Source organism: Ammospiza caudacuta, chromosome 25 (genome assembly GCF_027887145.1).
Source record: "Ammospiza caudacuta isolate bAmmCau1 chromosome 25, bAmmCau1.pri, whole genome shotgun sequence".
Lineage (NCBI taxonomy): Eukaryota > Metazoa > Chordata > Aves > Passeriformes > Passerellidae > Ammospiza > Ammospiza caudacuta.
In genome coordinates this window covers 2,097,921-2,123,968 of record NC_080617.1, presented here as the reverse complement: position 1 = coordinate 2,123,968, position 26,048 = coordinate 2,097,921, and the positions used below count along the sequence as shown (strand labels likewise).

The 26,048-nt window shown below is 52.1% G+C and overlaps 1 protein-coding gene across 4 annotated transcripts in view; it reads left to right on the top strand.

Annotated features, from left to right (window-relative positions):
* The first annotated feature begins 13,774 nt into the window (after nt 1-13,774).
* Nucleotides 13,775-26,048, top strand: part of PUM1 (pumilio RNA binding family member 1) — a 101,445-nt gene continuing 89,171 nt past the window's right edge. For all 4 annotated transcript variants that reach the window (XM_058819861.1, XM_058819862.1, XM_058819860.1 and 1 more), the window contains exons 1-2: nt 13,775-13,995; nt 18,226-18,599. In XM_058819861.1, the coding sequence (XP_058675844.1) occupies nt 18,237-18,599 (363 nt within the window). In that variant the 5' untranslated portion in view covers nt 13,775-13,995; nt 18,226-18,236. The remainder of the gene's footprint in view (nt 13,996-18,225; nt 18,600-26,048) is intronic.

Genomic DNA, 26,048 nt, shown 5'->3' with positions numbered 1-26,048 from the left:
CTCACACAGTCCTTGTTCCCTCTCCAAGTCCCTGTCCCATTCCCACAGCCCCTGTCCTCTCCCAGCGGTGTCCCCTCCCCAAATCTCTGTCCCCTCTCTACAGTCCCTGTCCCCTTTCCAAACCCCTGTCCCCTCTCAGCGCTGTCCCCTCACACAGTCCCTTGTCCCCTCCCCAAATCCCTGTCCCCTCACACAGTCCCTTGTCCCCTCCCCAAATCCCTGTCCCCTCACACAGCCCCTGTCCCCTCCCCTCGGGGCCGCGCTGGCATTACCGAGTCCCAGCATTGCCCGGGCTCCGTGCAGAGCCCCGAGTGGGCCGTGCCCGGCAAGGGCAGCAGAAACACGAGCAGATTTCCTTCCATCCCCAGCCCGGCAAGGGCAGCAGACACACGAGCTGATTTTCTTCCATCCCCAGCCCAGCAAAGAAACGGCGGAGGAGCAACAAAGGAGGAATTTTGCCTCGCGCAGCCGCCGGGGCCTGGCAAGGCCCAGATGTTCAGGAGGAAAAAAGGCGCTTTCAGAGCCTCCAACAAAGGCACAGAGCCGCTTTTCAGGGCTCGGGGATGTGGGGAGCCAGCTGGGAGCTCCAAGGTGTGCTGGGACCCGGGCAACGCAGCTCTGAGGTGCTCTCACCAAGCTAAACCATCAAGGGACACGTTCGGGGTTTGATCCTTCCTGCTTGGGCTCAGGAGCAAGGAGGGATGGAGAGAACATCCCTGAGCAAGGAGGGATGGAGAGAACATCCCTGAGTGAGGAGGGATGGAACAAACATCCCTGAGCAAGTCGGGATGGCGTGAGCATCCCTGAGTAAGCAGGAATGGAGTGAGCATCCCTGAGCAAGGAGGGATGGAGTGAACATCCCTGAGCGAGGAGGGATGGAGAGAACATCCCTCAGTGAGGAGGGAACGGAATGAGCATCCCTGAGTAAGCAGGAATGGAGTGAGCATCCCTCAGCAAGGAGGGATGGAGAGAACATCCCTATTGTATTTGCAGGGTGCCCCATGGCAGGAAGGAATGATGCATCTGACTCCATGTTCTCAGAAGGCTAATTTATTATTTTATGATACTATATTACATTAAATACTATACTAAACTATACTAAAGAAAACAGAAAGGATATTTACTAAATGCTAAAAGGATAATAATGAAAACTCCTGACTCTCTCCAGAGTCCTGACACAGCTTGGCCCCAATTGGCCAAAGAGTGAAAACAACTCCCAGCAGAATCCAATGGAACAATCACCTGTGGGTAAACAATCTCCAAACACATTCCACATGAGCACAGCACAGGAGAAGCAAATAAGAATTGTTTTCCTTTTCTCTGAGGCTTTTTCAGCTTCCCAGGAGAAAAATCCTGGGCAAAGAGATTTTTCAGAGAATGTGAATGAGACACATAACTGAGCAAGGAGGGATGGAGTAAACTGTTGTGGTGTTGTGAGGGTCCCCATGACAAGGTGAGAGGTGAGAATTTGACTCCAAGTTCTCAGAAGGCTGATTTATTATTTTATGATATTACATTAAAGAAATGATATACTAAAATTATAGTAAAGAAAGAGAAAGGAGACATCAGAAGGTTAGAAAAGAATGAATAATAAAAACCCGTGACTCCTCAGAGTCTGACACAGCTGGCTGTGATTGGTCATTAAGAACACACAATTCACATGGAACCAATGAAAGAATCACCTACCACATTCCAAAGCAGCAAAACACAAGGAGAAGCAATCAGATAATTATTATTGACATTTTTCTCTGAGGCTTCTCAGCTTCCCAGGAGAAGAAATCCTGGCAAAGGGATTTTTCAGAAAACATCATGGTGACAGAGGAAAAAACATCCCTGAGCAAGCAGGGATGGTTCTCCAGGAGTCCCAGCCAAGTGGAGATGTGACAGTCCCAAGGACACCCTCCTAAAACCACATCACCCACGACATGACATGGGTTGGGTGTCCCCAAAATTCCCGACTTTTCATCCCCAGTGAAATGCCCTTTCAGGTGTCCCATGATCTCCGGTCCTGGCTGGAAGGTGACACCTGGATGGGCACTGCATGGATGTGACACCTGCCTTGGGGACAGATCTGGGGCTTTTTCTGCTGCCTGTGGTGCAGCCACAGCACGGGCACAATATTTCACTCTCGAGATCTCTATCTGTCTTTATCTATATCTATAGCAAATATATATTATATATTTTTATGGAAATTTAAGTAAATATAAATATATAGAAATCAAAATTATAGAAATAGATACAAATATAAATATATAAAATAAAATTACATAAATAAATATAAATATAAAATTTATAAATAATATATAGAAATATAAATATATAGAAATCAAAATCATAGAAATATATATAACTATAAATATATAGAAAATAAAATTATACAAATAAATATAAATATAAAATGTATAAATAGTATATGTAAATATAAATATATAGAAGTCAAAACTATTAAAAATAAATATAAATGTAAAATTATAGATAATATAGATAAATATAACTATAAATATATAGAAATCAAAATAATATAAATAAATATAAACATAAAATATAAATAGTATAGATAAATATAAATATAAATATAAATATAAATATAAATATAAATATAAATATAAATATAAATATAAATATAAATATAATTTTGTGGCCCCATCAGTCCCCAGGATGAGCAGCCAGGATCCCTCACTGGAGCTCAGCAAGGTCCTGCTCTGGTCCTGCCCCAGATCCAGCTCAGATTCAGCCGGGTTTGGCCCCAGAGCCTGAGGACGGGCCGGGGGCAGCTGGAGCTCGGAGCGGGCAGGGAGGGTGGATTTGGCCGGGATTTGGTGCCAGAGCCACCGTGAGCAGGGCAGGGGACACTGCTGGGAGCAGGGGCAGGTGGCAGCTGGCACAGATGGCAGGAGAAGCTCCAGGGTGTTCCTGCACCATTCCAGAGGATTCTCTGTGCTGATCCTGGCTCCAGAGCTTTGGTCACAGCTCTGGGCTCTCCAGGATTCCCAAACTCGCCCTGCAGACCCCACTCACCTCTGTGGGCTCTGTCCTGCTCCTGTCACAGCAGCCAGGGGGGCTTGCAGGTGGAGCGAGAGGGAAGGGAAGGGAAGGGAAGGGAAGGGAAGGGAAGGGAAGGGAAGGGAAGGGAAGGGAAGGGAAGGGAAGGGAAGGGAAGGGAAGGGAAGGGAAGGGAAGGGAAGGGAAGGGAAGGGAAGGGAAGGGAAGGGAAGGGAAGGGCTCAGAAGTGGCAGAAAGATTCACATCTCTTTGCCACCACAAGTGCAAGACTCGAGTGTGAGCTGGAGTAAATCCCTCGGTTACAGCCTGGATGGCTGCAAGAACAGGGAAAATCACGCAAATTCCCACCTGGGACTGGCTGAACAAACCCTCCTAGCCAGGCTGTGTTGTCCCTCTGTGTGAGCAAAGCTTGGCTCCTGCTGACCGTCAAAATTATAAATTGTAACAATGATCTGCAAGTGGAACCCCCGGCTGGTGCCACCACCACCCCAAAGCGTCACCTGGGGTCAGCTCTCAATGCTCCCTGCCCTCCTCCCTCTCCGGCCCCACAGCAGGGCCAGGGCAGCTCCAGAGGGTGCCTCAGCCCTGCCCAGCACGGATCTGGGATTTGCTGCCTCCAGATCACACCGAGGCGATTTGGCTCCCGAGCCAGGGGTACCTGAGCTCCAGCAGGAGCAGGGAGGAGCTGGGAGCTCCAGGGGGGGATGAGGGAGCTGAGGGATGTGGGGCAGGGCAGAAGGGTCGGGATAAATCATTCCTGGCCTCAGGGAGCTGCATCTCTCTCCTTTCTGCAAAAACCAGTGAAACCATCGAGCTCCAGCTGCTCCCGGGCAGCTCCTTGGGGCTGGGAGGGACAGGAGGTGTCCGGGCTGTGCCCTGAGCTGTGCCCCGGGCTGTGCCCTGGGCTGGGTGCAGCAGGAGGGAGAAGCAGCAGCCCCAGGCACAGCCGGGAGCAAGGAAAGGTGGAATGAAACAGCCTCCACCTGCCCCGAGGCACAGCTGTGCCCAAAGTCCAGGTGTGTGCATGGCACAGGGATGGCACAGCCCAGGTGTGTGTGTGTGGCACAGGGATGGCAGGAGGCACAGCTGTGCCCAAAGCTGAGATGTGTGTGAGAGTGGCACAGGAATGGTAAGAAGTACAGCCCAGGTGTGTGTGTGTGGCACAGGGATGGCAGGGATGGCACAGCCCGTGCCCAAAGCCCAGGTGTGAATGGGCACAGGGATGGCAGGGATGGCACAGGTGTGCCCAAAGCCCAGGTGTGAATGGGCACAGGGATGGCGGGGATGCACAGCTCCTATGCAAAACCCAGGTGTGTGTGTGTGACAGAGGGATGTCAGGGATGGCACAGCCTGTGCCCAAAGCCCAGCTGTGCCTGGCACAGGGATGGCAGGAGGCACAGCCTGTGCCCAAAGGCCACCTGTTTGTGTGGCACAGGGATGGCACAGCCCGTGCCCAAAGCCCAGGTGTGTGGGCACAGGAATGGCAGGAGGCACAGCCCAGGTGTGCATGGCACAGGGATGGCAGGGATGGTACAGCCTGTGCCCAAAGCCCAGCTGTGCACGGCACAGGGATGGCAGGGATGGCACAGCCCAGCTGTGCATGGCACAGGGATGGCAGGGATGGCACAGCCCAGCTGTGCATGGCACAGGGATGGCACAACCCATCTGTGTGTGTCACAGGGATGGCAGGGATGGCACAGCCCAGCTGTGTGTGTCACAGGGCTGGCAGGAGCTCTGCTGGGCCAGGGGAGAGGCAGGAGGCCCCAGGGAGCCCTGGGCAGCACAGGAGGTGCTGGGGAGGGCTCTGGGGGGACCCTGGTGGCAGCAGGGTTGGGTTTGGGAGCAGAGAGGCTCAGCCTCCCCCCCTCACCCTGCACTGCCCAGCAAACCCTCCTGGCTTTCTGCAGAATTGCTCAGACACAGGAAAAGCAAAAACATTTCAAACACCAAAATTCTGCTCTTTAAGCTCCTTCCAGCTTGGCCAGGAGTGGACACATGGAGTGGACAGGAAGGTCCCCTTGTCCCTCTCTGCCCTGGGACAGAGCCAGCCCCACCTGGGCCAGGGGTGTCACACAAACCCCCTCATTTGTGAGCCTGTAATTAAGGAGTGCACAGCCTGAGGGGGCTGAATTAAGGTTACAGGCAAATGTAACACTGCTGTTTCCTAAATTTGAGCCCAGGAGGCTGCAGCTGGCAGGGTGAGGGCCTTTGAAACCTGACAGTTTTGGGGCCGTTGGTTTCTCTGAGCTGGGAACACAACAGGAAACGTCTGGAAGGTGCAGGGAGCAGATAGCTGTGCCCTGGGGAGGGCCCCATGGCCACCCCAGCAGCACCAGCTCCTTGTCACCCCATCCAGTGTGACAAGGATGAGAGCAATTTGGAGAAATTAAACACCAAAAAAAAGGTCTGGGGAGCCAGAAGCAAAGAGTGGGGTTGGGGACTAGGAAAACCCAGCTGCCAGAACAATATTGTAAAATTAGAGAGTCACAGAATGTCCTGAGCTGAAGGGACCCCCAGGGATCATCCAGTCCAACCCCAGGCCCTGCCCAGACCCCCAACAACCCCACCCTGGGCATGCCTGGAGCCCTGTCCAAAGGCTCCTGGAGCTCTGGCAGGTTTGGGGCTGTGCCCATTCCTGGGGAGCCTGGGCAGTGCCAGCACCTCGTGAGTCCTGTGTGAGCTTTGCTGCTCTGTGCCTCTGCTCCAGGAATGGTAAATATTGTCCAATATACACAGAAATTTTAATAAATATTTCTGGCTGCAGGGGGAGGGTCCCCTGGTCTCAGTGCTGTGCTCCAGCCCAGCTTGGCTCTGGAGATGTTGGTAAAAAAGAGGAAGAGTGACTTTCTGCAAAGAGAGAGAGAGTGGAAGAACAAAGGGGAATGGTTTTTAACTGAGAGAGATTGAGATTAGATATTAGGAGGAAATTCTTCCCTGGGACAGGTTCCAGAGCAGCTGTGGCTGCCCCTGGAGCCCTGGCAGTGCCCAAGGCCAGGCTGGGCATTGGGGCTGGCAGCACCTGGCACAGTGGCAGGTGTCCCTGGGCTGCAATCAGCTGCCATTGAAGATCCCTTCCCACCCAAACCACTCTGGCATTCACATTCCTGAACCAAGGATGGAAACCAGCACCAAAACCCATTGCAGCAAATGGAGAAAGGAAAGGAAAGAATGATTGCCTGGCTGGTTCCAGGTGCCCCCAGTGCCATTTGCCACAGGGGGTTTGTAGGCTGGCAAGGCCTGGTTAGAGAGGTTTGGGCTGTGCCAGGGTGCCCAGAGCAGCTGTGGCTGCCCCTGGAGCCCTGGCAGTGCCCAAGGCCAGGCTGGACACTGGGACAGGGGAAGGTGTCCCTGGGGTGGCAACCTGATGAGCTTTGAGGTCCTTTCCAACCCAACCCATTCCAGGATTCCATGATCCTGTCAGAGCATCCCCTCTCCAGATTTCCAGGGAAGGGCTGATGCAATGCAAATGAGGAGCAGGGAGCTGGCAGAGGGAAATCACTCCCCAGAAATGCAATCAGGCCGTGGGGCTGTGAGGAGAAGTCATGTGGACACGAGGGCAGGAGGCTTCCAAAGGGCTGAGTCACGTAATTGCCTGCTGAGAAAAGCCAGCCTCCGTGTCCTTAACGATAACAAACGAGCTGGAAACCTTAATCAGCCTCCTGTTCACAGCGTTAATGACAGAACCTGGGACAAGGAACGGGCTGGGGGATGATCCCCAAGGAGGGCAGCCCCAGCAGCCCCTCTGAGGAGCTGCTGTCACTCCAACCACGGCAGCGTTTGGGGACAAGGTGGCAGCAGTGGGTGGGAAATGGCCCCAGGCAGTGTCTGTGTCCCTGGGGCAGCCCCCCTGTCCCAGCCACCCCTCCTGGTGCCCACAGAGCAGGTGGGTGGGGGAAGGATCCAGCTTGGATTTTGGGGTTAATGCCTCAGATTTTTGCTTTTTTTTTTTTTATTTTCAGATTTGCTTTGGTGTGTGGGTCTGGGCTTCACATTATGGGATGGTTAGCTCTGTGCACAGAGCAGGGAGACAAAACAATTCCTGCTCTAGCTGGGGACCAAGGAGAAATTGTGACGGTGGTCACAAGGGTTTTGAGGGTGAGAGAGGGACGAGAATGTTGATTCCATGTTCAGAAGGCTTGATTTATTATTTTATGATATATATACTACATTTTACCTATACTAAAAAGAATAGAAGGAAAAGTTCTCAGAAGCTAGCTAAGCTAAGAATAGACAAGAATGAATAACAAAGATCTGTGTCTCAGCAGAGAGCAAGAGCAGCTCTGCCGTGAATGGTCAGTAAATCCAAACATCCACCCGAGACCAATCACAGATGCACCTGTTACATTCCACAGCAGCAAATAACCATTGTTTACATTTGTTGCTGAGGCCACAGCTTCTCACAAGGGAGAAAAATCCCAAGAAAGGATTTTTCACAAAAGATGTCTGTGACAAGAAACGATCCAAATCTCAGGCCCAAGAGCACAAACACCGTGGGCTGAAGAGAGAAAAACAAGCAGGATGGGACTGCACGGGCTAAAGCTGGAATGGGACAATAAACTCCAATATGCAAATGGACCAAAACTCATAAAAATGTGAATTCTCGTGATCAAACTCTCTTTTGCTTCCATCTTGGAGCCATCTGGGCAGAGTCCCGACTGTGGCTCTGGTACTGCTGGGGTGTGGCCTTTGAAGGCTCTGCAATAAATATTCACTTTATTCCCCTTAACGCCATCTGGCCTCTGTTCCAGCTCGGAGGGCATCAGGGTGACCCTGCAAGGCCACACAAAGGGCCAGGCTCGTGGAGGGACAGGTGCTACAGGTGACATGTCCTGAGCAGGGACAAGGCTCCTCCAGGCCCTGGAAGTGCTGCCCATGGATCCTGCAGCTCCTTCCCAGCTGGATCTCAGCCACAGGGACAGCAGTGTCACTCTGCAGGGACACCACAGAGTGCTGGGAGGACATCAGTCACCCCCCTGGAGGTCCCACCACAGCCACCTGCGCCCGGGGTGAAGCTGCCACCACCTGATCTCTCCTGCCTGAATTTTCAGCTCCCAGCAGCTCCCAGCTCTGTGCTCCATCCCCTGTGTGCAGGGAGCAGCTCTGGCACCCCAGCTCTCACCTTTTAACCCTTCAGCCTCTCTCCCTGCTCCTGTTCCCTCTCCCCAGATCCCTGCAGGTTTTGGCAGCTGCTTCAAAGGGCTGCTGGGAGGTGGGAACGTGAGCAGGGCTGTGACACGTCTCAGCAGCAGGAGCAGGGGGGAAAACCCAGGTGGTTTTTAAACCAAACACGAATTTCCTTTTTCCTGGTTTAGAGCTCTGTCAGGTGTTTGTGTGGCTGCTGTTCCTGCAGGTTTCTGAACTGTATCCTCATTTTCAGTGTGGCAGGGGATGCAGAGGGGCACTCGGGGTTCCCTTCCAGTGGCCCTTGACCCCTGTGCCTGTAAAACAAAAAAACTTTTGTCTACAAAGCATTTTCCTGACCAAAACACTCCTTGCTGCCTGGGCTCTGGGGAAAACCTTCCTGACCCTACAGAGTGAGAAGCCCTGTGTGCCTCTTATCCTGGATTTAGACTATTATGGATTCCATAAATCCATCCTGGGTTTATCTGCTCTACCCCAGGGCATTTCTCACTGCCAGCCTCTGGCTGACTCCTGCAGGGGCTCCATGAGCTGGGACAAACTGGAGGAGGGACAGCAGAGGACATGGCTGGGATCACAGAAACATGGAATGGTTTATGTTGGAAGGGACCTTAAAATCTAAATCCGACCCTCAGCCATGGCAGGGACACCTCCCACTGTGCCAGGTGCTCCAGCCTGGCCTTGGGCACTGCCAGGGCTCCAGGGGCAGCCACAGCTGCTCTGGCAATTCCAGCCCAGCCTCTGCCCACCCTGCCAGGGAACAATTCCCAATTGCCAAGATGCCATCCAGCCCTGCCCTCTGGCACTGGCAGCCATTCCCTGCCTCCTGTCCCTCCAAACCCCTCATTAATAATCTCTCTCCAGTTTTCGTGTAGCTCCTTCAGGCACTGGAAGGTGACAATTTGGCCACAATTTGGTCACAATTTGGAAGATGCTTCTCTTCCAGGCTGAACAATCCCACCTTTTCCTCCCAGCAGAGCTGCTCCATCCCTCTGTCCATCCTGGTGTCCTCCTCTGGACTCTCCAGTGGCTCCATGCCCATCTGTGCTGGAAGCCCATTCCCCTGGGAAGCAGAGGCATTGCCATGGCTCTTTCCTCACCATGGGATGTGGCACAGCTTTGCCAGCAGCTTCCCTGAGAGGAAACAGTGGGATCTGAGCAGTCTCAGGACATCCCCCAGAGCAGCTTTGTCCTTGCACGGGGACTGGGGACACCATGCACAGCCCTAAGCCCAGCTGGTGGGTGGGAGCTGCTCAAAAACCTTAATCTTGGGGGCTGTATTTTCACAAGAAAAAGCAGCTCTGCAGCCAACACCAAACTCTCAGACCCTGCTGCTGCCAGGTGGGTCCTCAGCCAGAACTCCCTGCAGTTTCCCATAACCACAACAGTTCAGCAGCCGCTTTTAGACACTTGGCTGGGACTCCTGAAGGAAAAACAAAAATCCCATCTGCTCTGGGTGTCTCAACACAAGCGTGGAAAGAAACCTGTGGGTGAGAGGTGTCGGTGGAAAGCAGAGGGCTCAGAGCTGCTGCAGAGCCCAGAGACCTTCCCTGGTCACTGCTGATGACAGGTCCAGCTCAGGAAGGGTTTCCATGGAGGTGGCACTGGGAAGGGTCCTGATTTCAGGGCTCTGGAGCAGTGGATGTGCTCAGGAGCTGGAGCTGCCCAGCTCAGGGCTGGTCATTGTTTTGTGTCTCAAGGCTCCAGGTTTGATGAAATGCTGCCCCAGTGATGTAAATCAATGATGCACTTGGCTCTGCAAGGGTTTTTTGGTCAAGCCAGCACACTCTGAAAGTATTCTGCATAAAGACCTCAGCAGTTTTTGGCTTGGCTTTGGAAAAATTGAGTCAGTCAGTGAATTTTTTAATTTTTTATTTTCTGGTGGCCAAGGAAATGTTGGTGCCCCACACAGAGGGAGATCCTCTTTCTTTCAATTTAGCTTTTAATTGCAGGCATCAAGTTGTCATTGAAATAAAAATATTGGATATCCCAAGGCTGGGGCCAGCCAGGCCTCCCTGGGGCAGCACTGAAGCCACTTTTAGGAGCTCCTCAAGCTGTTTTTTCTCCCAGGTGAGCCCCCTGTGCCGTGCAGGTGTCTCCATGGTGGAGCTGTGGGAAGCTCTGCTCCCAGGAGGATGAATCATGCAGCAGAGCTGGGTTTGTTTGCTCTTAGACTCCTTCAAAGAGAAGATTCTGTGGTGTTGGGCATCGTGCCACCGGGCACAGCGTCTGGGCAGAGCAGGGAGGGAGGGTCTGGATTTGGCCATTTGGTGGGGATGTGGAATTTTGATGTTCAATGTGGATTGAAGCCCCTTCCGTGGGGCTGAGAGGGAGAAGACATTTGGAGGTGGGAGGACACAGTCACCCCCTGTAGGTCCCTTTTTCCCTCAGCAGATGAAGATGCATCCCAGGATAGCTTCTGTCACACTGCTATGGGGTCAGGCAGGGTCAGGCAGCTGGGGCACCTCTTGGTGGCCAACGGTGCAAGGAGGATCAGAAGGACATTTCCACCCCCAGAAGGTTTTTCCTGTGGAGGTGGAAGTTATTTCACTGCCTGTTCCTCTCGCTCTGGCTCTGAAGCTTTTGGAGCAGCATGTTCTCCCAGTGGGAGACTTTTCCATGGATGGCAACCAGCTGGGAGCTTGGGCAAGGTCTGAGGCAGAAGAGAGGATGGCAGTGGTGGGAGGCAGGAGAGGCTGTGGGAGGGATGGAAGTGCTGGAGATGAGACCCAAACTCCCCTCAGCCTCACAGATGCAGGACTTCTCCCTAAATTCGGCAAAATTCACTGGAAATCAGGGTTTGAACCCCTCACATTTCATCCCCAGCAGGACTCCTTCCCTCCCCCTCTCATTACACCGGCATAACTGTAATTATCCCAGGTATAATTAACAGAAAGCACGTTCCCAGTGTCAGCAAGCAGCCTGGGTGTGTGCTGAGCCCACCTGGCAGAGCTCTTATCTCTGCCTCACAGCTCAGGGACAGCCTGGTGGGGACATCAGGGCCACCACTAGCAGGACAGCTCAGGGACAGCCTGGTGGGGAGCTGAGGGTGGCAGCTGGCAGGCACAACACCCCAAAAGTGGCCAGAAGAAGTGCAGAACTGCAGGGACACCCCAGTAAAAGTGCAGAACTGCAGGGACACCCCAGCCCCCTGTCCCCAGTGAGGACATGGTTTTGGGAAAGAACTCGTGACCTCCCAGGCTTTGCAGCCCAAATCTTTGGCAGCCAGGAGCCATCTCTGGTGCCTTGTACCAGCCCAGGGTGCCCAGGAGATGGGTGGAACCAGAGGAGAAGGGTGTGCAGGCAGATTGAGTTGGTGCAGTGCCCAGATGACACAGCTCCACCACTCACATTTCCACCCCAGCCAGAGGCTGGCCTTGCCCACACAGTTGGCGTCTTGGGGACACTGCATGGGCCCCCACAGAATCATGGAAATATTTGGGCTTCTGGAAAGCACCTCTAAGATCATCCAGTCCAACCATTAACCCAGCACTGCCACGTTCACCACTAACCACATCCTCAAATGCCACATTCACATATTTTTTTTACACTTTCAGGGGTTATGGTTTCACTTTCTGTGCCAATGCCTGATATCCAATTTTTTCCTGATTCAAACTTCCATTGGCACAACTTGAGTTTATTTCCTGCCATGTTGTTCCTGGGAGCAGAGCCTGACCTCCCCCCTGCAGTCCCCTCCTAGCAAGAGCTGTGCAGAGCCACAAGGTCCCTCCTGAGCCTCCTTTTCTCCAGGCTGAGCCCCTTCCCAGCTCCCTCAGCATCTCCTGGGGCTCCAGACCCTTCCCAGCTCCCTCAGCCTCTCCTGGGGCTCCAGACCCTTCCCAGCTCCCTCAGCCTCTTCTCCTCCAGCCCCTTCCCCTCTCCAGGGAATTCAAGACACTGGAGCCACAGGGATGACCCAGCAGAGCCATGTCTACTTCTCAGCCACGGGTGGGTGCGTGCCCAGTGTCACAGCAGAGCCGAGCCCAGCAAAGCCGAGCCCAGCAGAGCCAAGTTTATCCCAGCAGAACCGAGTTTATCCCAGCAGAGCCGAGTTTATCCCAGCCAGGCCACACAAGCCAGGCTGCTGGTGGCCAAAGCCACCTCTGGGTGTCTGCACAAGGCTCGGCTCCAAACCCATCCTGAGCAGGGAAAACCTCTGCTCGCTGTTTATCTTGACTGTCCTGTCACACCCGGCCTGGGGCACCCACCCCAAACCCTTCAAGCCGTGTTTCCCCAGGTTTTGGGGGTCTGGGTTCGGCCCTGCTGCCCCACAAGGGAGTGCACGCTGGAGGAGGCGATGAGGTGATGGAAACACCCATCAGGCACCCCGGCAGCCCATCGAGCAGAAAATGGAAGCAAGGCACGGCTGGATCCAGCTTTGCACGTGTTTTAATGACCGAGAACCCGGGCTTGAAATGATTTCTTGCACCCTCATAACCCACAAAAGCGGCGGCTGCGGGACCCGCCCGTGCCGCGGGCTCTGTGTGCCCCAGGCCGGCCGGAGCCCTTGGGAGCAGCTGCCGCTTCTCTCTCCGTGCAAGTGCGGGCACGTCCCGAGCTTTCCCCAGCACCGGCTCTTCCCTCCTGGCTCCCTGCGTGCCCCGCCAAGACGGGGAGAAAATATTCCATGAGCGCATTAAGGGCTCAGCCTCCCCTCAGGGCCCCGGGAGCGAAACACGGCGGGGCAGGAGGGGCAGAGGTGCAGGAGGGGCAGAGGGCACAAAGGCGATACCCACGGGCTGCCCCTTTAACATGGAGGAGCCGGGGCAGAACTACCGCTCCCAGCGGCCAGCGCCGCCCGCCCTGCCCTGCCCGGGCTCCGCACGCCGGGGGCTGTAGTTCCCTCGCAGCCCCGGCATTGTGGGCAGGGGGAGGCACCAAGGGAGAAGCGCCCCAAAATTGTGTTTGTGTTGGTGGTGGAGGGTGAGGAGGCGCCGGTGTGCAGCCGGCGCTCGGTGCCCCCGGTGCGGCTCTGGGGCAGGAGGGGAATCAGCGCTGTTGGGGGCTCGGGGGGACCGGGCTGGGGGGGCTCGGGGTGTCCGAGCTTGGGGAGCTCGGTGTGCACGAGTTGGGAGTGCCAAGGCTGGGGAGGACTCCGGGAGCCCGGGCTGAGGGGCTCAGGGTGCCCCGGCTGGGGCGGGGGTCTCGTACGGGCAGCACTCGGGGTGCCCAGGTTTAGGGGGCTCAGGGTGCACAGGTGGGGAGGCTTGGGGTGTCCAGGTTGCCCAGCATGGGGGTCTCAGGGTGTCCCGGCTTGCAGGGGCTCGCTGTGCACAAATCGGGAGTGCCAAGGCTGGGGGGGCTCGGGGGCTGTGAGATGTCCAGGGGGGACTCGGGGGCTGCGGGATGTCCAGGGGGGACTCGGGGGCTGCGGGATGTCCAGGCAGAGGGGTGCAGAGCGTTCAGGATGCCCGGACTAGGGGGGAAATCAGGATGCCCAGGCTGGGGGCGCTCGGGCGCATCCCCGCCAGCCCGGCGAGCGGTGCCAGCGGCAGCGCGGGGCTGAAGGCGGGGCTGTGCCCGCACCCCGGCCGGGCAGGGGCCACGCTGGGAGGGCGCTGCGGGCTGACCCCAGCCTGGGCAGTGTGGCAGGGTCGGGGAACAGCCCGGGCACGTCGCGGCCGGGTCGGGTTCGGTCCGGTCCATCCCGATCCGATCCGATCCGTCCCGTCCCGGCCCTTCCCGGTCCCTCCCGCCCCGTCCCGGCGGCGCTGGAGCGGCCTCGCCTTCCCGTGGTGCAGCGCGGCCTCGGCCCCGCCGCGCCGCCATGTTGTCGGAGTGAGCGGCCGGGGAGAGGCAGCGGCGAGCGGCCGGGGGGGGCCCGGCATCCGTCTGCATCCGAGCGCTCCGCCCGTGAGTACCGGCCCGGGGCCGGCCCCGCCGCGCCGCGGACCCCCGCGGACCCGCCGGTGGGCGCATATTGGCGGGGGGAGCGGGAGGAGAGGCCCCAGGCCGCCCCGAAGGCGAGCGGCGGCGGGGGCGCTGCGCCGGCGCTCCCGCCCGGCTCCCTGTCGGGGCCGCGGCCTGGGCCCATTGTTAGCGGGGAGGGGGCGCGGGGGGACCCCCGGGCCCCGAGCGCGGCCCCGCGGGCGCTCCGGTAACGGGGACGGGGGTTATTGTTGGGGGGGCGCGGGCCCATCGCAGCCCTCAGCCGCCTTGCCCCGGGCCCGGCCCGCCGGGGGCTGCCCCTCGGTCTGTGGGGCTCCCCCTTCTCCTGGGGAGGGTCCCCCTATTCTCCGGGACGGGTTTGATCCCGGGGGGGCTCCCCCTTGTCCCGGGCCTTCAATCCCGGGCGGCTCTGTCGCTCCGGCCGAGGCCCCGCTTTGTTGCCCCCAGGGCTCCGGGGGGTGCTTGGGTTCCGTCCCCCCGGTTTTGGGGGGGTTTCGGGGGCTCTGGGGGTCCCTGGAAGAGGGGAGGGTCGGGGCTGGCAGAGGGAGAGAAAGAAAAAGCAGACAATCCTTTCCGATGTGCTGGGTGACCCTGGGGGTTTTGTGTTTGTGTGGGGTTTTTCTCCCCCCCTTGTTTTTATCTCGTGCTCGCGTAACGACAGGCTCGGCCCTTGTGAGCTGCAAAGTTGGAATTTTAAGAGCCTCTCGGCCCAACCTGAGAAATGCTCTGATTTTTTTGTTGTTGTTGTTATTGTTGTTGTTTGCTTTGGTCAATGTTTAATAACTTTGTTCGGAGCAGAGATTTTATTAGGCAGATCATGAGTAAGGAATTTCCTTTATTAAGAGGGATGGAGGTGGGGGAAAGGGGGACCGTGGGTCCTTTTGGGTTTTAATGTTGGTTTTGGGAATCCGATGGGTCAGGAATTCAGTGCTGCGGCTCCCCAGGTTTTCAGGAAAACACAGGGATAACGTTAAAAGTTCTGCTAGGCCACACAGCTCTCAAACAATGGCTCTGCTTTCATTTCCAGTGGAACTTTCCAAAAAAAAACCCATCCAACCCAAACTCCTCCGCTTTGGGGTTGAACTTTTTTGGAACGCTCGTTTTACACTGTGTTAATTTTGTAATAATCCGTGATTTTTGAGGGTAATACGGAACCAGAGCCGGGAGGATCTGGCTGTGGAGCCGGGCTCTGTGTGGATTAAAGCTCCTTTATTCAGTGTTGTCACCAGCGGTACTTCAGACTCGCAGGGAGATTGCTCCGAAGTTTTTTGTTGTTTGTGGAACGTCCCATAATCTGCGGTGACAACACGGAGCAGCTCATTTCACGCAGGGAAGAGCAGAGCCGCCTGCCCTGAGCGCGGCAGAGCAGCGTGGAAGCCTTTGTTTGCCAAGCCGGGGTTTCACCTGGGAAAAGTTGATCCTCTGTGCTCAGGAAGAGTTTGGGAATGCGAGAGGCTCTGGAGGCCCCGAGCAGCTGCGGCTCTGCAGTGCCTGTGTAGGTGACTGCCCGTGCTCCGGCAGCTTTGAATGACAGGATTCAGCTGTCCCGCTGCTGCCTCGATCGCGGCATTCGCAGAAAAACACGGCTTGGAACTAAACTTGAACTACCCACAATGCTCCCTTCCCCTTTGCTCCCTTGCAAAATGTCGCCTTTGCCAAGTTTTCCGCTCGTGTTTGGAGCAGCCCGGAGAGGAAGTGCCTGGGAGCAGCCTCTCCTTAATCCATTGACTGAGATTTTCTGGACCCTCCTGATTTTTATGATAACACCTTTATTAACTCAGGAATTAATTAGCGTCTGCAGCCTTTTGAAGGAGCAAAGAGTGTGGCAGTGCGACTTTGTACCTTGTTTCTCACTGGAAATGGGCTTGTCACAGTCTATAGATACTGGGGATTTTTTGGTAGGGATTCATAGTATCTTCCTTTGTTTGTTTATTTTTTTTACAGTCTGCCCTGAGATAACTTGTAACTTCCTTTCAAGGGGCCGCTCAGATTTCATTGCTGCAGTTTTTACACACTTCAGTTTAATGATAAATGAATTTCTTACAGTTAATTACTTATTTTTTTTTTCTTTTTGCATGGAGGAGCTTGAGTGCTTCATGTGATGTTACTGATGGATTTTGATATTGTTTGCTAAAGGGAAATTAAGAGGAAAATGCCATTAAACTGAATTGTAGTTTCAAAATCAGTCAAGATTTAGTCATATCGTGTTTTCAGTGCTTTTTCAAGTATGTGGGGAAGGTGGTGATTTCCAGACTCTTTGAAAGCTGGAGGAGTGAGTCCTGTTGGATGTCCTGGTATTTAAGTTGTGAGCGCATAAAAAGCCCTGCAGAGTGGCCCTGGGGGCTGTGTGTGTGCAACACCGAATTATGTTGGAGGTGCAATTAAAACAACCTGATCTCTGCACTTTCCAGAGTCATTTTCCTCTCAGTATTAACCCCGTGCTGGACTCGTGGGGCAAACCTGACAAAATTTAATCAAAGACAGGACTCAGATTTTTTTATTTTGGTCTCCCCACCGTTAGTAAATTGTTCTTGGAAGTTGTTTGTAGTAGAGTGTTGTTCAGGGCTACTACGAGGAGCAGGGAGGGAACAGAGCTGCCTTTCAGGCCTTGGAGCCGCCGGCAGGAGCAGGGCCAAGCTCTGCAGCCACCAAGGTACAGCAGTGGAACGTCCTGGGGCTGCTCTGCCAGGAGCTTCTCAGGGCTCCACCCCCACAATTTCATCCTCAGAACTCTCTGTGGGGCTGCATTTAGATACCTCAAGTTGATCTTTTTAATGAAGATTAATTCAGACTATTCCATGCCTTTAAAAATGAATTTGGCTTGTTGTGTGAGCATTGCATAATGGGGGAAAGCACTTTGCTGTTCACACCTGTAGTGTCTCTATTGCTCTGATAGTCCTGCCTTAAAATAACAAACAAACTTCTGTGGTTTTGTGCTGCTGGAATGTTATCAAAATATTTGGGGACTAGGAAGTTAGTGAGTTGCTGTCAGCTTAATGTGCAGGTTTTCCTCCTGCTCACAGATCATTTGGGTGCATGCAAAGCATATGGGGTATTTCATTTATTGGGGTGATCAGTGCTCTGGGCGCTGAAAGTCCTTTGGAGTTGTCCAAATTTCCCCCAGTGCCATCGACAGCAGGACCAGCAGTGCTGGCTGTGCCTGCTCTGGAAAGTTCTGCTGAGATCCCAGGTTTGCTGTTCTTTCTCCAGGGAATTCCACAAAGCATGTCCGTGGGTTTCACTGCCTCCTGAGCACACTCCTGAGTTACAGGGAGGGCACAGGCTGTGTTTGGGTTTCATGAACTGTACAAGCAGAAATTTGGGATTTAACTTTGCATTGAAAAACAAAAACCAAAAGCAAACCAAACTGTTGCTTTGCATGACTGAGGGGATACTTTGGGATACAGTGTGATACAGGGGGCCTTGAGTGTTATATGGATGGGGGACCAGGCCCCTTTTGCCTGGTGTGAATGGACACAGCAGGTTTTGGTGTCACTGCCTTCCATGGTTTTTTTGGGGGCTTTTTCCCAGCAGTTTTCCAGTCAGTGTGTTGTCCCTGGCAGAAATTGCCATTGTGCTGCTGCTTCACAGGCGTCCTGTGCATCCTGCTAAGCCCGTGCTGCACAGAAAGTGGGCTCCCTGTGGGTTTTTGGTGGGATCCCTGTGGGTTTTCGGTGGGATCTCTGTGGGTTTTTGGTGGGATCCCTGTGCATTATCAGTGAGATCCCTGTGGATTTCTAGTGGGATCCCTGTGGGTTTTTGATGGGATCCCTGTGCATTTTCAGTGGGATCTGTGGATTTCTGGTGGGATCCCCGTGGGTTTTCGGTGGGATCTCTCTGCATTTTCAGCGGGATCCCTGTGGATTTTTGGTGGGATCCCTGTGGATTTTCATTGAGATCCCTGTGGGTTTCCAGTGCGATCTCTGTGCGTTACCCAGTGCGATCTGTGGATTTCTGGTGGGATCCCTGTGCGTTTCCAGTGGGATCTCTGTGCATTTTCAGTGGGATCTCTGTGCACTTTCAGTGCTGTTCTGGCTGCTGGGTTCACGGGGTGAGTGAATATTGGAGGAGTCACTTTTGCCACAGCGGTGTTCCCCTGTCAGTCACAAGATGGGTGTGTTACTAAAGCTCAGAGCTGCAGCTGGGAGGATTTCATGTCTCTTTCCCCTCTCTTTCCCCCGTGTCCCCCTGCAGGTGTTGGTGGAATGAGCGTAGCGTGCGTTTTGAAGAGAAAAGCAGTTCTGTGGCAGGACTCGTTCAGCCCCCACCTGAAGCAGCACGCTCAAGACACAGCCAACCCCACCATGCCTGTGGTACTGACATCTGGCACAGGCTCGCAGGCTCAGCCACAGCCAGCTGCAAACCAGGCCCTTGCAGCAGGGACACACTCCAGCCCCGTGCCCGGGTCCATAGGAGTGGCGGGGCGCTCCCAGGACGACGCCATGGTGGATTATTTCTTCCAGAGGCAGCACGGGGAGCAGCTCGGGGGAGGAGGCAGCGGCGGCGGCGGCTACAACAACAGCAAACACCGCTGGCCCACCGGGGACAACATCCATGCAGAGCATCAGGTAGAAAACCACTCCCAGCTTTCCCAACTCAGCCCTGCAGCCTTCTCAGAGGTGCTTTTCGTGGTGCTCTTCTAAAGCTGGAGCTGGTTCTGGTGGAGTGGCCACAGTGGTGCTGTTTGTTTTCTCTTTTCAGGGTGGCGGTGCCCTGGTAGCTCTGAGTTGAAAGGTTTCTGCTCTTGAGGGTGTTGAAATCCCAAATCCCAATCCACTCCTGGTCGCAGTCGAATGCATGTTTACAAAATTCATCACTCCCTTTATTGATTTTTTTTTTCTGATGTGTGAACCAGCATAGCCGTGACTGCTGCTGCTGCTGCTGCTTTTCAAATCTGTTGCTGTAGTTAAATAATTCTTATGTAATGGTATTACAAAACTGCCAATGCATGTAGGTTGGGCTTTTACCATTCCCAATATTGGAAAACACAGGAGTGGAAGGTGTTGGTGGTATGTTTGACTGGGTTTCTTTGCTTTGGGGTTGGGTTTTTATTGTTGTCATGTACAGGGGAAGGTGGTGATGATGAGAAGAGCAGCTTTAAGAGTGTCTCCAAGCAGTGGTTTTAGGAACTTGTTAGAGCCACTCAGTCTCTAGAGGGGTGGTGGGCCAGGCTGTATGCTAGTGCTGTTTACTAGAATTCTTTTCAGCAGTTGCATTGTCACTCGTGCTGCAGTTAAATGAGTGGCTGACTCACTCCACTCTGGCTGTGACCTGTAGCTCACTCATCAAAGACACACGAGTGCTTCCTCTCCCAGGCAGCAGAACCCAAGTGTAAGCACATTTTAAAGCAGAATGATCCCCACAAATATTGCCAGGGCAGCAGACACAAAGCTTTTGCAACCTTTGTGAACATCTCCTGCCTCCAGTTTCTGGAATCAGAGTGGCCAAGCCCTGGCTCCTCTGCTGTGCCTCCCCAGGGGATGTGTTGCCCACCAGAGCATTTAAAAGCAAACATTGCAGGGAATTTTGCAGCCTCACCAAAGGCAGTGTGTACATTAACAAAGAAATAAACCCAAGTGCCCTGTCAATTTGTTCTGGAAGAAAAATCACATAAAGTACTGCAATATGAGCTAAAGAGTTAGATAAATATTGTTGATAAATGTTAGATAAATATTGTTGTCCTTATGGAGAAACGTAGTGTTTAGGTATCAATTCAGAAGAAATAACTTCATTGAAACAGATACAATTTTTCTGTTTATTATCCAAGTTTTCAGTCACTAACTGTAAAACTTGCTTCCAGAGACATCAGTGCCAGAGATCTTAATGTTCTAAGTTCTGAAGGAAACCATAAGCAAGAATTTCTTCCTGCAAACTTGGAGGTTTTTCAAATCAAAGCAGTCACAGAGTCTTGGGGTGGAGATGCCTGGGCAGGGCCTGCTATTGTTTGGGCATTTTGTGGCAAGATGACTTCATGAATTAAAATGATGTCATAAATTCTCAATCCTCTTTTCCTCCAGCTCACACTTTCATCCTCCTTTTACTGCAAATCCCTGAAAGCAAAGACAACAAAACTCTCTGGAGATAAGGGGGGTGGGGACAGGGCACTCCAAGCTTGCAGTCATTAAAAACTCTGCTGGTATTTGAACTTTTATTTATTTAATAATGGAAAGACTTAAACTTTCACTCAAACAAAAGAATCCTGCCTGTTCCAGAGGCTTGTCCTGTTGTCAGCAGAAGTGTTGCTCAGCTTGATTTTCTTCAGTAACTTGTGGAATGAAATGCTCCTAATAAATAAACCACTTAATGAAAGGAAAGCTCATTAACTTCTGCTAGTTTAAATGAACTTTTCAAATGCAGTTCCTGTGGTGAGAGTGGACAGTGGAGAGAAGGTTGTGTGGACAGATCCCACCTGCAGGATGGAGCTCACAGATGATTCTGTGTGGTGCTCTCAGTTTCCCCTGTGATTCTGTGAGCTGAGGCTCAGGAAATTACCCACCAGGCCAGAATTAACATTTGGGTTTTTATCTGCTCTGCTTCCTGCTGCTTTTACACTCTGATAAATGGGGTACAGCTGTAGTTCCAGTGTTTCTGCATTCAGTGCTCATCTCCAAAGCAGTCTTTGTGTCTAATTTTTTCCAGGCCAGCTCTGAGGTGGGGCACTACTCCTGTTCTCAGTCTTGTTTGATATTGGTGCTCCAGTGATTGATGGGCACTTCTATCAGAGTTTGGTGCTCCATCCCTCTTTTTCCATGGTTCTCTGCTTGCCTCAGGGTTTGGCTCCTGGGAAGCAGAATGCAGGATGTGTAATCCTAGCACTGCCATTCTTCTTGACTTCTTGGCCACCTCCACATCTGCTGTTTAAATTATAAATTCCTTGGAGCAAGAACTAATCTTATGCATGCAAAATGATTTAATTCAGTTTGGGTTTAGCTGGGGTAGAATTGAATTTGGCCTGCAAGAGCACAAGTGGAGGAAGTGCTGGGACATGCAGGGAGGTAGGGAATCATTAGGGATGTCTCCTGACTCTGTTTTTTATGGGTGCACTTTTATTACTGTATTTTCATTTTAGACATTCAGAGATGGTTCAGTGAGGGCCCAGCCTTGAAGACTGGTTAGGAAACTGAGTAGCTAAAAGATAATGGGAAGTCAGAAAAAAATAATTATAGGCTAATATAGGTTAATGTGTGCCTAGAGCTTGGGAGGTCTTATTAAAGGTAGAAAGATTTTAATTGTTGAATCCCAGATTCTCTTTGTTGCATGTGTAGACAGACGTGTGTCTGTTGGTGATAACTCTGCAGTGGCTTTTACCAAATGCTGACATTTCATGGTGGCATTAAAACAGCCAGGAGAGCTGTGAGTCACACCTGAGCTGCAGCACCCTGGCTTTCCATGGGTTTCATTGTGCTCTTCCTCCTGGTCACTTTTCCTCCTGGAAGCTCTGGGAATTGGGCTGAGAGTGGCTTTAGCAGGGATGGCTCAAGGAAAAGTTCCCCCCAAGGAAGGGAGGAGAGGAGCTCCTTCAGGTGGTGTCCTCTCCTTGTGAGCAGCAGGAAAAGGCTGTGTCTGTTTGTGTTTTGCTTAGGGGAAATGCCACAGGAAAAGAAAGTTTCTTTCTACTTTGGAAGGTGGGTTTAGGGCCAGGTTTTTATATAAAATCAAACAAAGATGTCCCTGTCATTTCACAAATTTAGGTGTAAAAGCTTCACCATCCACACAAAAAACTTTTGGTGATAATGTCTTCTTTGTCCCTGCAGATGCTGGGATCAGACTTCTGATTTCTTAACTTTTACTCAGATCTCTTGAGCAAAATCCCAGCTGTTTGCAGCTCCAAATCCTTAATCACCAAACCTCCATGGAAAACACTTAACTGCAAATTTTTCTCTTTTTATCCACCAACAGCAGCAGGATGAGGCTGAGGTTCAGGGTCCCCAGTAATTTGAATATTGGAGTGAGCAGGTTTGGGCTGTCTGATGCCTGGGCAGAGAGAGTGTTTGAGTGTTTGTTTATCCTGCAAAACCATGGGCAGGGATCAGGACATCACAGGATGGCTCCAGGTGAGGAATGGCCTGCCTTGGGTCTGCCTTAACCTGCAGACACTGAAGTGATGCTGGGATCAGACTTTTGATTTCCTAACTTGGTCTCTCAGATCTCCTGAGCAGAATCCCAGGTGTTTGCAGCTCCAAATCCTTAATCACCAAACCTCCATGGAAAACACTTAACTGCAAATTTTTTCTTTTTTTATCCCCCAAAAGCAGCAGGATGAGGCTGAGTGTCAGGCCTCAATTAATTTGAATATTGGAGTGAGCAAGTTTGGGCTGTCTGATGCCTGGTTGGTGTTGGGCACAGAGAGTTGTTTGAGTGTTTGTTTATCCATCACGTAGGGAGGGCACAAGATGGCTCCAGGTGAGGAATGGTCTGCCTTGGTTATGAAAGGTTGCACAGATCTCCTCACAAACACAAACAGCCTCTGCTGCTCCTGGGGGCAGGGAAAAGACACTCAGGATATTCAGCTGGGACAAGTTATCAACACTGAGCAGGTTTTTAGGAAAATTGGCTGGGTTTTCCTGGCTGGGGTCTCCTGTGGCTGGTGTGTGTGTGTGCCTGAGCTGGAGTGAAGGGAGAGTTCTGTGGTGTGTCCCTCTGGAATTGCAGGCACTGGATGTGCTCAGGCTGTCAGAATTGCACTCTGGTAGTGTGGGAGTTGCTTGATAGAAGCAAATGATTTTAGGCATTTGCTTTCTCTCAGAGCATGTTTAATTAATAATTGGAGACAATAGAACTCTGCAGGGATGGTCTTGTTGAATGTGGGGAATTTTTCACATGGAGTTGGTGAAGAATAGTCTGCACAACAGGGCTGGGACTGGGGTTTCTGCTCAGTTTTGCCTTTTGGCAGTGTGACCATGTGAGTTCTGCACTGGGAGCTGGATTCAGGCAGAGGCAGGAGGTAATTCTGGGAATTCTGCCCTCGTGGGTCACAGCTCCAGTCAGGCTCCTTCCTGCCCTGGGAGCAGAGTCCTTTTCCTCTCAGTGTTAACCCATGCTGGACTCATGGGGCAAACTTGACAAAAATTGATCAAAGACAGGACTCAGTTTTTTTATTTTGGTCTAACCTTTTTTTTTTGAGGGATCTGAGCACATTGACAATGCTGACTGCTGCTGGCAGCTACTGTGGCCACAGCTTGTCTAAAATTTGTGGCAAGAGCCTCTAAAAAGGTCCTGGAAGCAAAGGCAGTCCTGTGTTTGTTCTTCCAAAGGGAAGTCCTGGCTAAGTGATGCTTTACTCCTTAGGACAGAGATTTTGCCTGGCCCTGGAAGTGTCCAAGGCCAGGTTGGAGCAGCCTGGGACAGTGGAAGGGGTCCCTGCCCATGGCAGGGGTGGAATGAGCTGGGATTTGGGGTCTCTTCCAGCCCAAACATTCCATGATTTCTGATGTGCCTGTGGGTATGTGCTCCACATAACTGGATGTGTTATCTCACAGCATGGAGTGAGTCCCTTGTCACACAAACCATGTGGCAGCACCTGTGCCTCAGCTCTGGAAGGTGATTTCTGACCTCTTTCATTAAAGCTGTTGGGTTTTCATGGGAACTTCCCTTGTGTCCCAGTGAGCTGCTCAGGGCTTTCCTTTCCCTGACACTGACAGGGCTGTGCTAATTTGATACCCAGCTAATTGGAAACACAATTCCTTGCTGAAATGAAATGTCTGGTTTGGCTGATCTGTTTCACAGAGGTTACTCCATAGTGGAGGGGTGGCTTGAGAGGGGAACTGGAACTTTGAATTTGGTTTTCTGCTTTGTGTTGCTCCCTGAAAATGTCTCCTGAGGTAGAAGGGGCACGAGTAGATTGGAAATTTCAGGTTGGAAAATCCTTGTGATATGCAGGGGACAGAAAACACTCTGAAACATTCAGAAAGATACTCTGAGACTCTGCTTCTTCCAAATCCATGGATTTTACTGTTCCTGATGGGCAGCTGCAGATGAGATTGTCCAGCTGGGATTGCCCAAGTGACTGACTGGGTGTGCTGGTGTTGGGATTTCTCCGTGGTTGTTGCTGTTCTGCTCTGTTTCCTTGTCATGGTGCTCACTCAGGAGGAGCAAAACCACTTTCACATTACTGAATGTGCAAATTCAGTGCTTCCAGAAGACTTCAGGTATTTCAGTGGATATCTTGTATAAGTGTGCTTTGAAAAGAGGTTTATTACAGAACTTGTCCTGCTTGTTTTCTCCTCCCCTCTCCCCAATTTTGCTCTCTTAGCAACTCATTTGTGGTTTGCTGAGTTGCTGTGACCTCCTTGTGCTTCTGCAGAGCAGGTTGTGATCCTGGGAGCATTTTTGCAAATGAGTGAAGCTTTACAGTGGATCTGAGCCCCACAGTCCCTCCCTAAGCACCCCAACCCATCCCCAGTCCCTGTTCCTCATGAACTGCCACAGATTCCAGCTGCTGATAGAAATCTCAATGAGGAGCTGTTGCAGGGCATTGTCTCTGGCCTGCCTGGCTCAGAACTCCTCCTTAGGTGTATCAGGGCCGATTTCCAGGCTCTTTTCCCTGAGTGCTGATGTCAGGCTGAACAAATGCTCCTTTGTGCTGCTGCCATGTGATGCTGCTCCCTCCCGGCCAGGAGCTGCTCTGGGCTCTCCTGTTACTCCTGCCTTTGGTAGGGATAACTTCTGTTCCAGGACAGTTGTTTTTATTGGGAACATCTGCCTTTGCTTCTTGCCCTGTTCACATTTCATTCTGGGGTGAAACTTGGCTGGTGCTGAACCCTCAGTGAGTCCCTGTCAGGGTGGTGTGAGGCCACTCTAATCTTTTCTGACAGAGGTGCAGTTAAACAAAGAAATAAAACAATCTGGCATACAGGAGGAAAAAAAAACCCCAGAAAACTAATTAAAAATTAATTTGGAAAAGTTTGAATCCCTTCTCCACATCTTTTCCCTCTGAATTTAAACCTGGGAAGGTCACAGTGGGGCTGGGAGTAAATTAAAAGCCCCCCAAGGTCAGATCTTAGCATGGCCCCAAGCTCTTGTGCAAACCCATGGATCCAGGCACACACCTGGGTGCAGAAGATGCTTTTCCCAAGGGATTGCCAGCTCCAGCAGGACCAAACTCAGGTTGTTTCTTACCTAATCCAATATTTTTGAACACTGCACCTCAATATGTGTCTGAGACATGGCAGGGTAACCTAAATTCCACATTAATGAAGCGCTTCCCTGGGTGGATAAAATGGGAGGAAAACATAATTAGCTGAGGAAGGAGAGCCCCTGTGCAAGGCTGCCTCTGCTGCAGTTATTTCTGTCCCCTGAATCATTAATCAGCCTGGCCCCATGCCAGGGAAGGCATTAGCCAATCTGCAATTTCACTGGCTTTTTGCTTCCAGTGCTAATGGTAGTAGCAATTCTACCCATGAATCCTTTACTACAAAAATAGTAGTTCAACCACCTAATCCTGTCTAATACTTGGGACTTCACATTCTTTCTTTACCCACTATTGTTATGGGAGAAGGCTAAAAATAGGGCAGTAATCAGTTGATGGAACAAGGTATTTTAACCCTGCTCTGGTTGTCAGTGCAAACCTGGTGTGCAGTGTGTGATGCTTCCCTTGCTGTCAGCTGGGAATGCATTTCCCCTCTCCTGGATGCTATAAATTGTCTGACTGCACTCAGATCTGGCATTTTTTTTGAAATAACCTCCTCTGTGAGCTGTTCAAACTCAAGCAGCCTCCCCCAGCTGAAGGAGGATTTGTTTCCATGTGAAATTTGTAAACCTTTAGTTCATATCAAGAGTTTTAACAATTGTGAGTGTATAAATCAAAGTATTCAGCTGGAGCTTTTGGTTTTCCCCTCTCCATTCTAAGGATGTTTCTCGGTTGTGATTTTCTCCTCTCCATTCTAAGTTTTGGTTTTGCCCTCTCTATTCTAAGGATGTTTCTTAGTTTTGATTTCTCCTCTCCATTCTGAGGATGTTTCTTGGTTGTGATTTTCTCCTCTCCATTCTGAGGATGTTTCTTGGTTGTGATTTTCTCC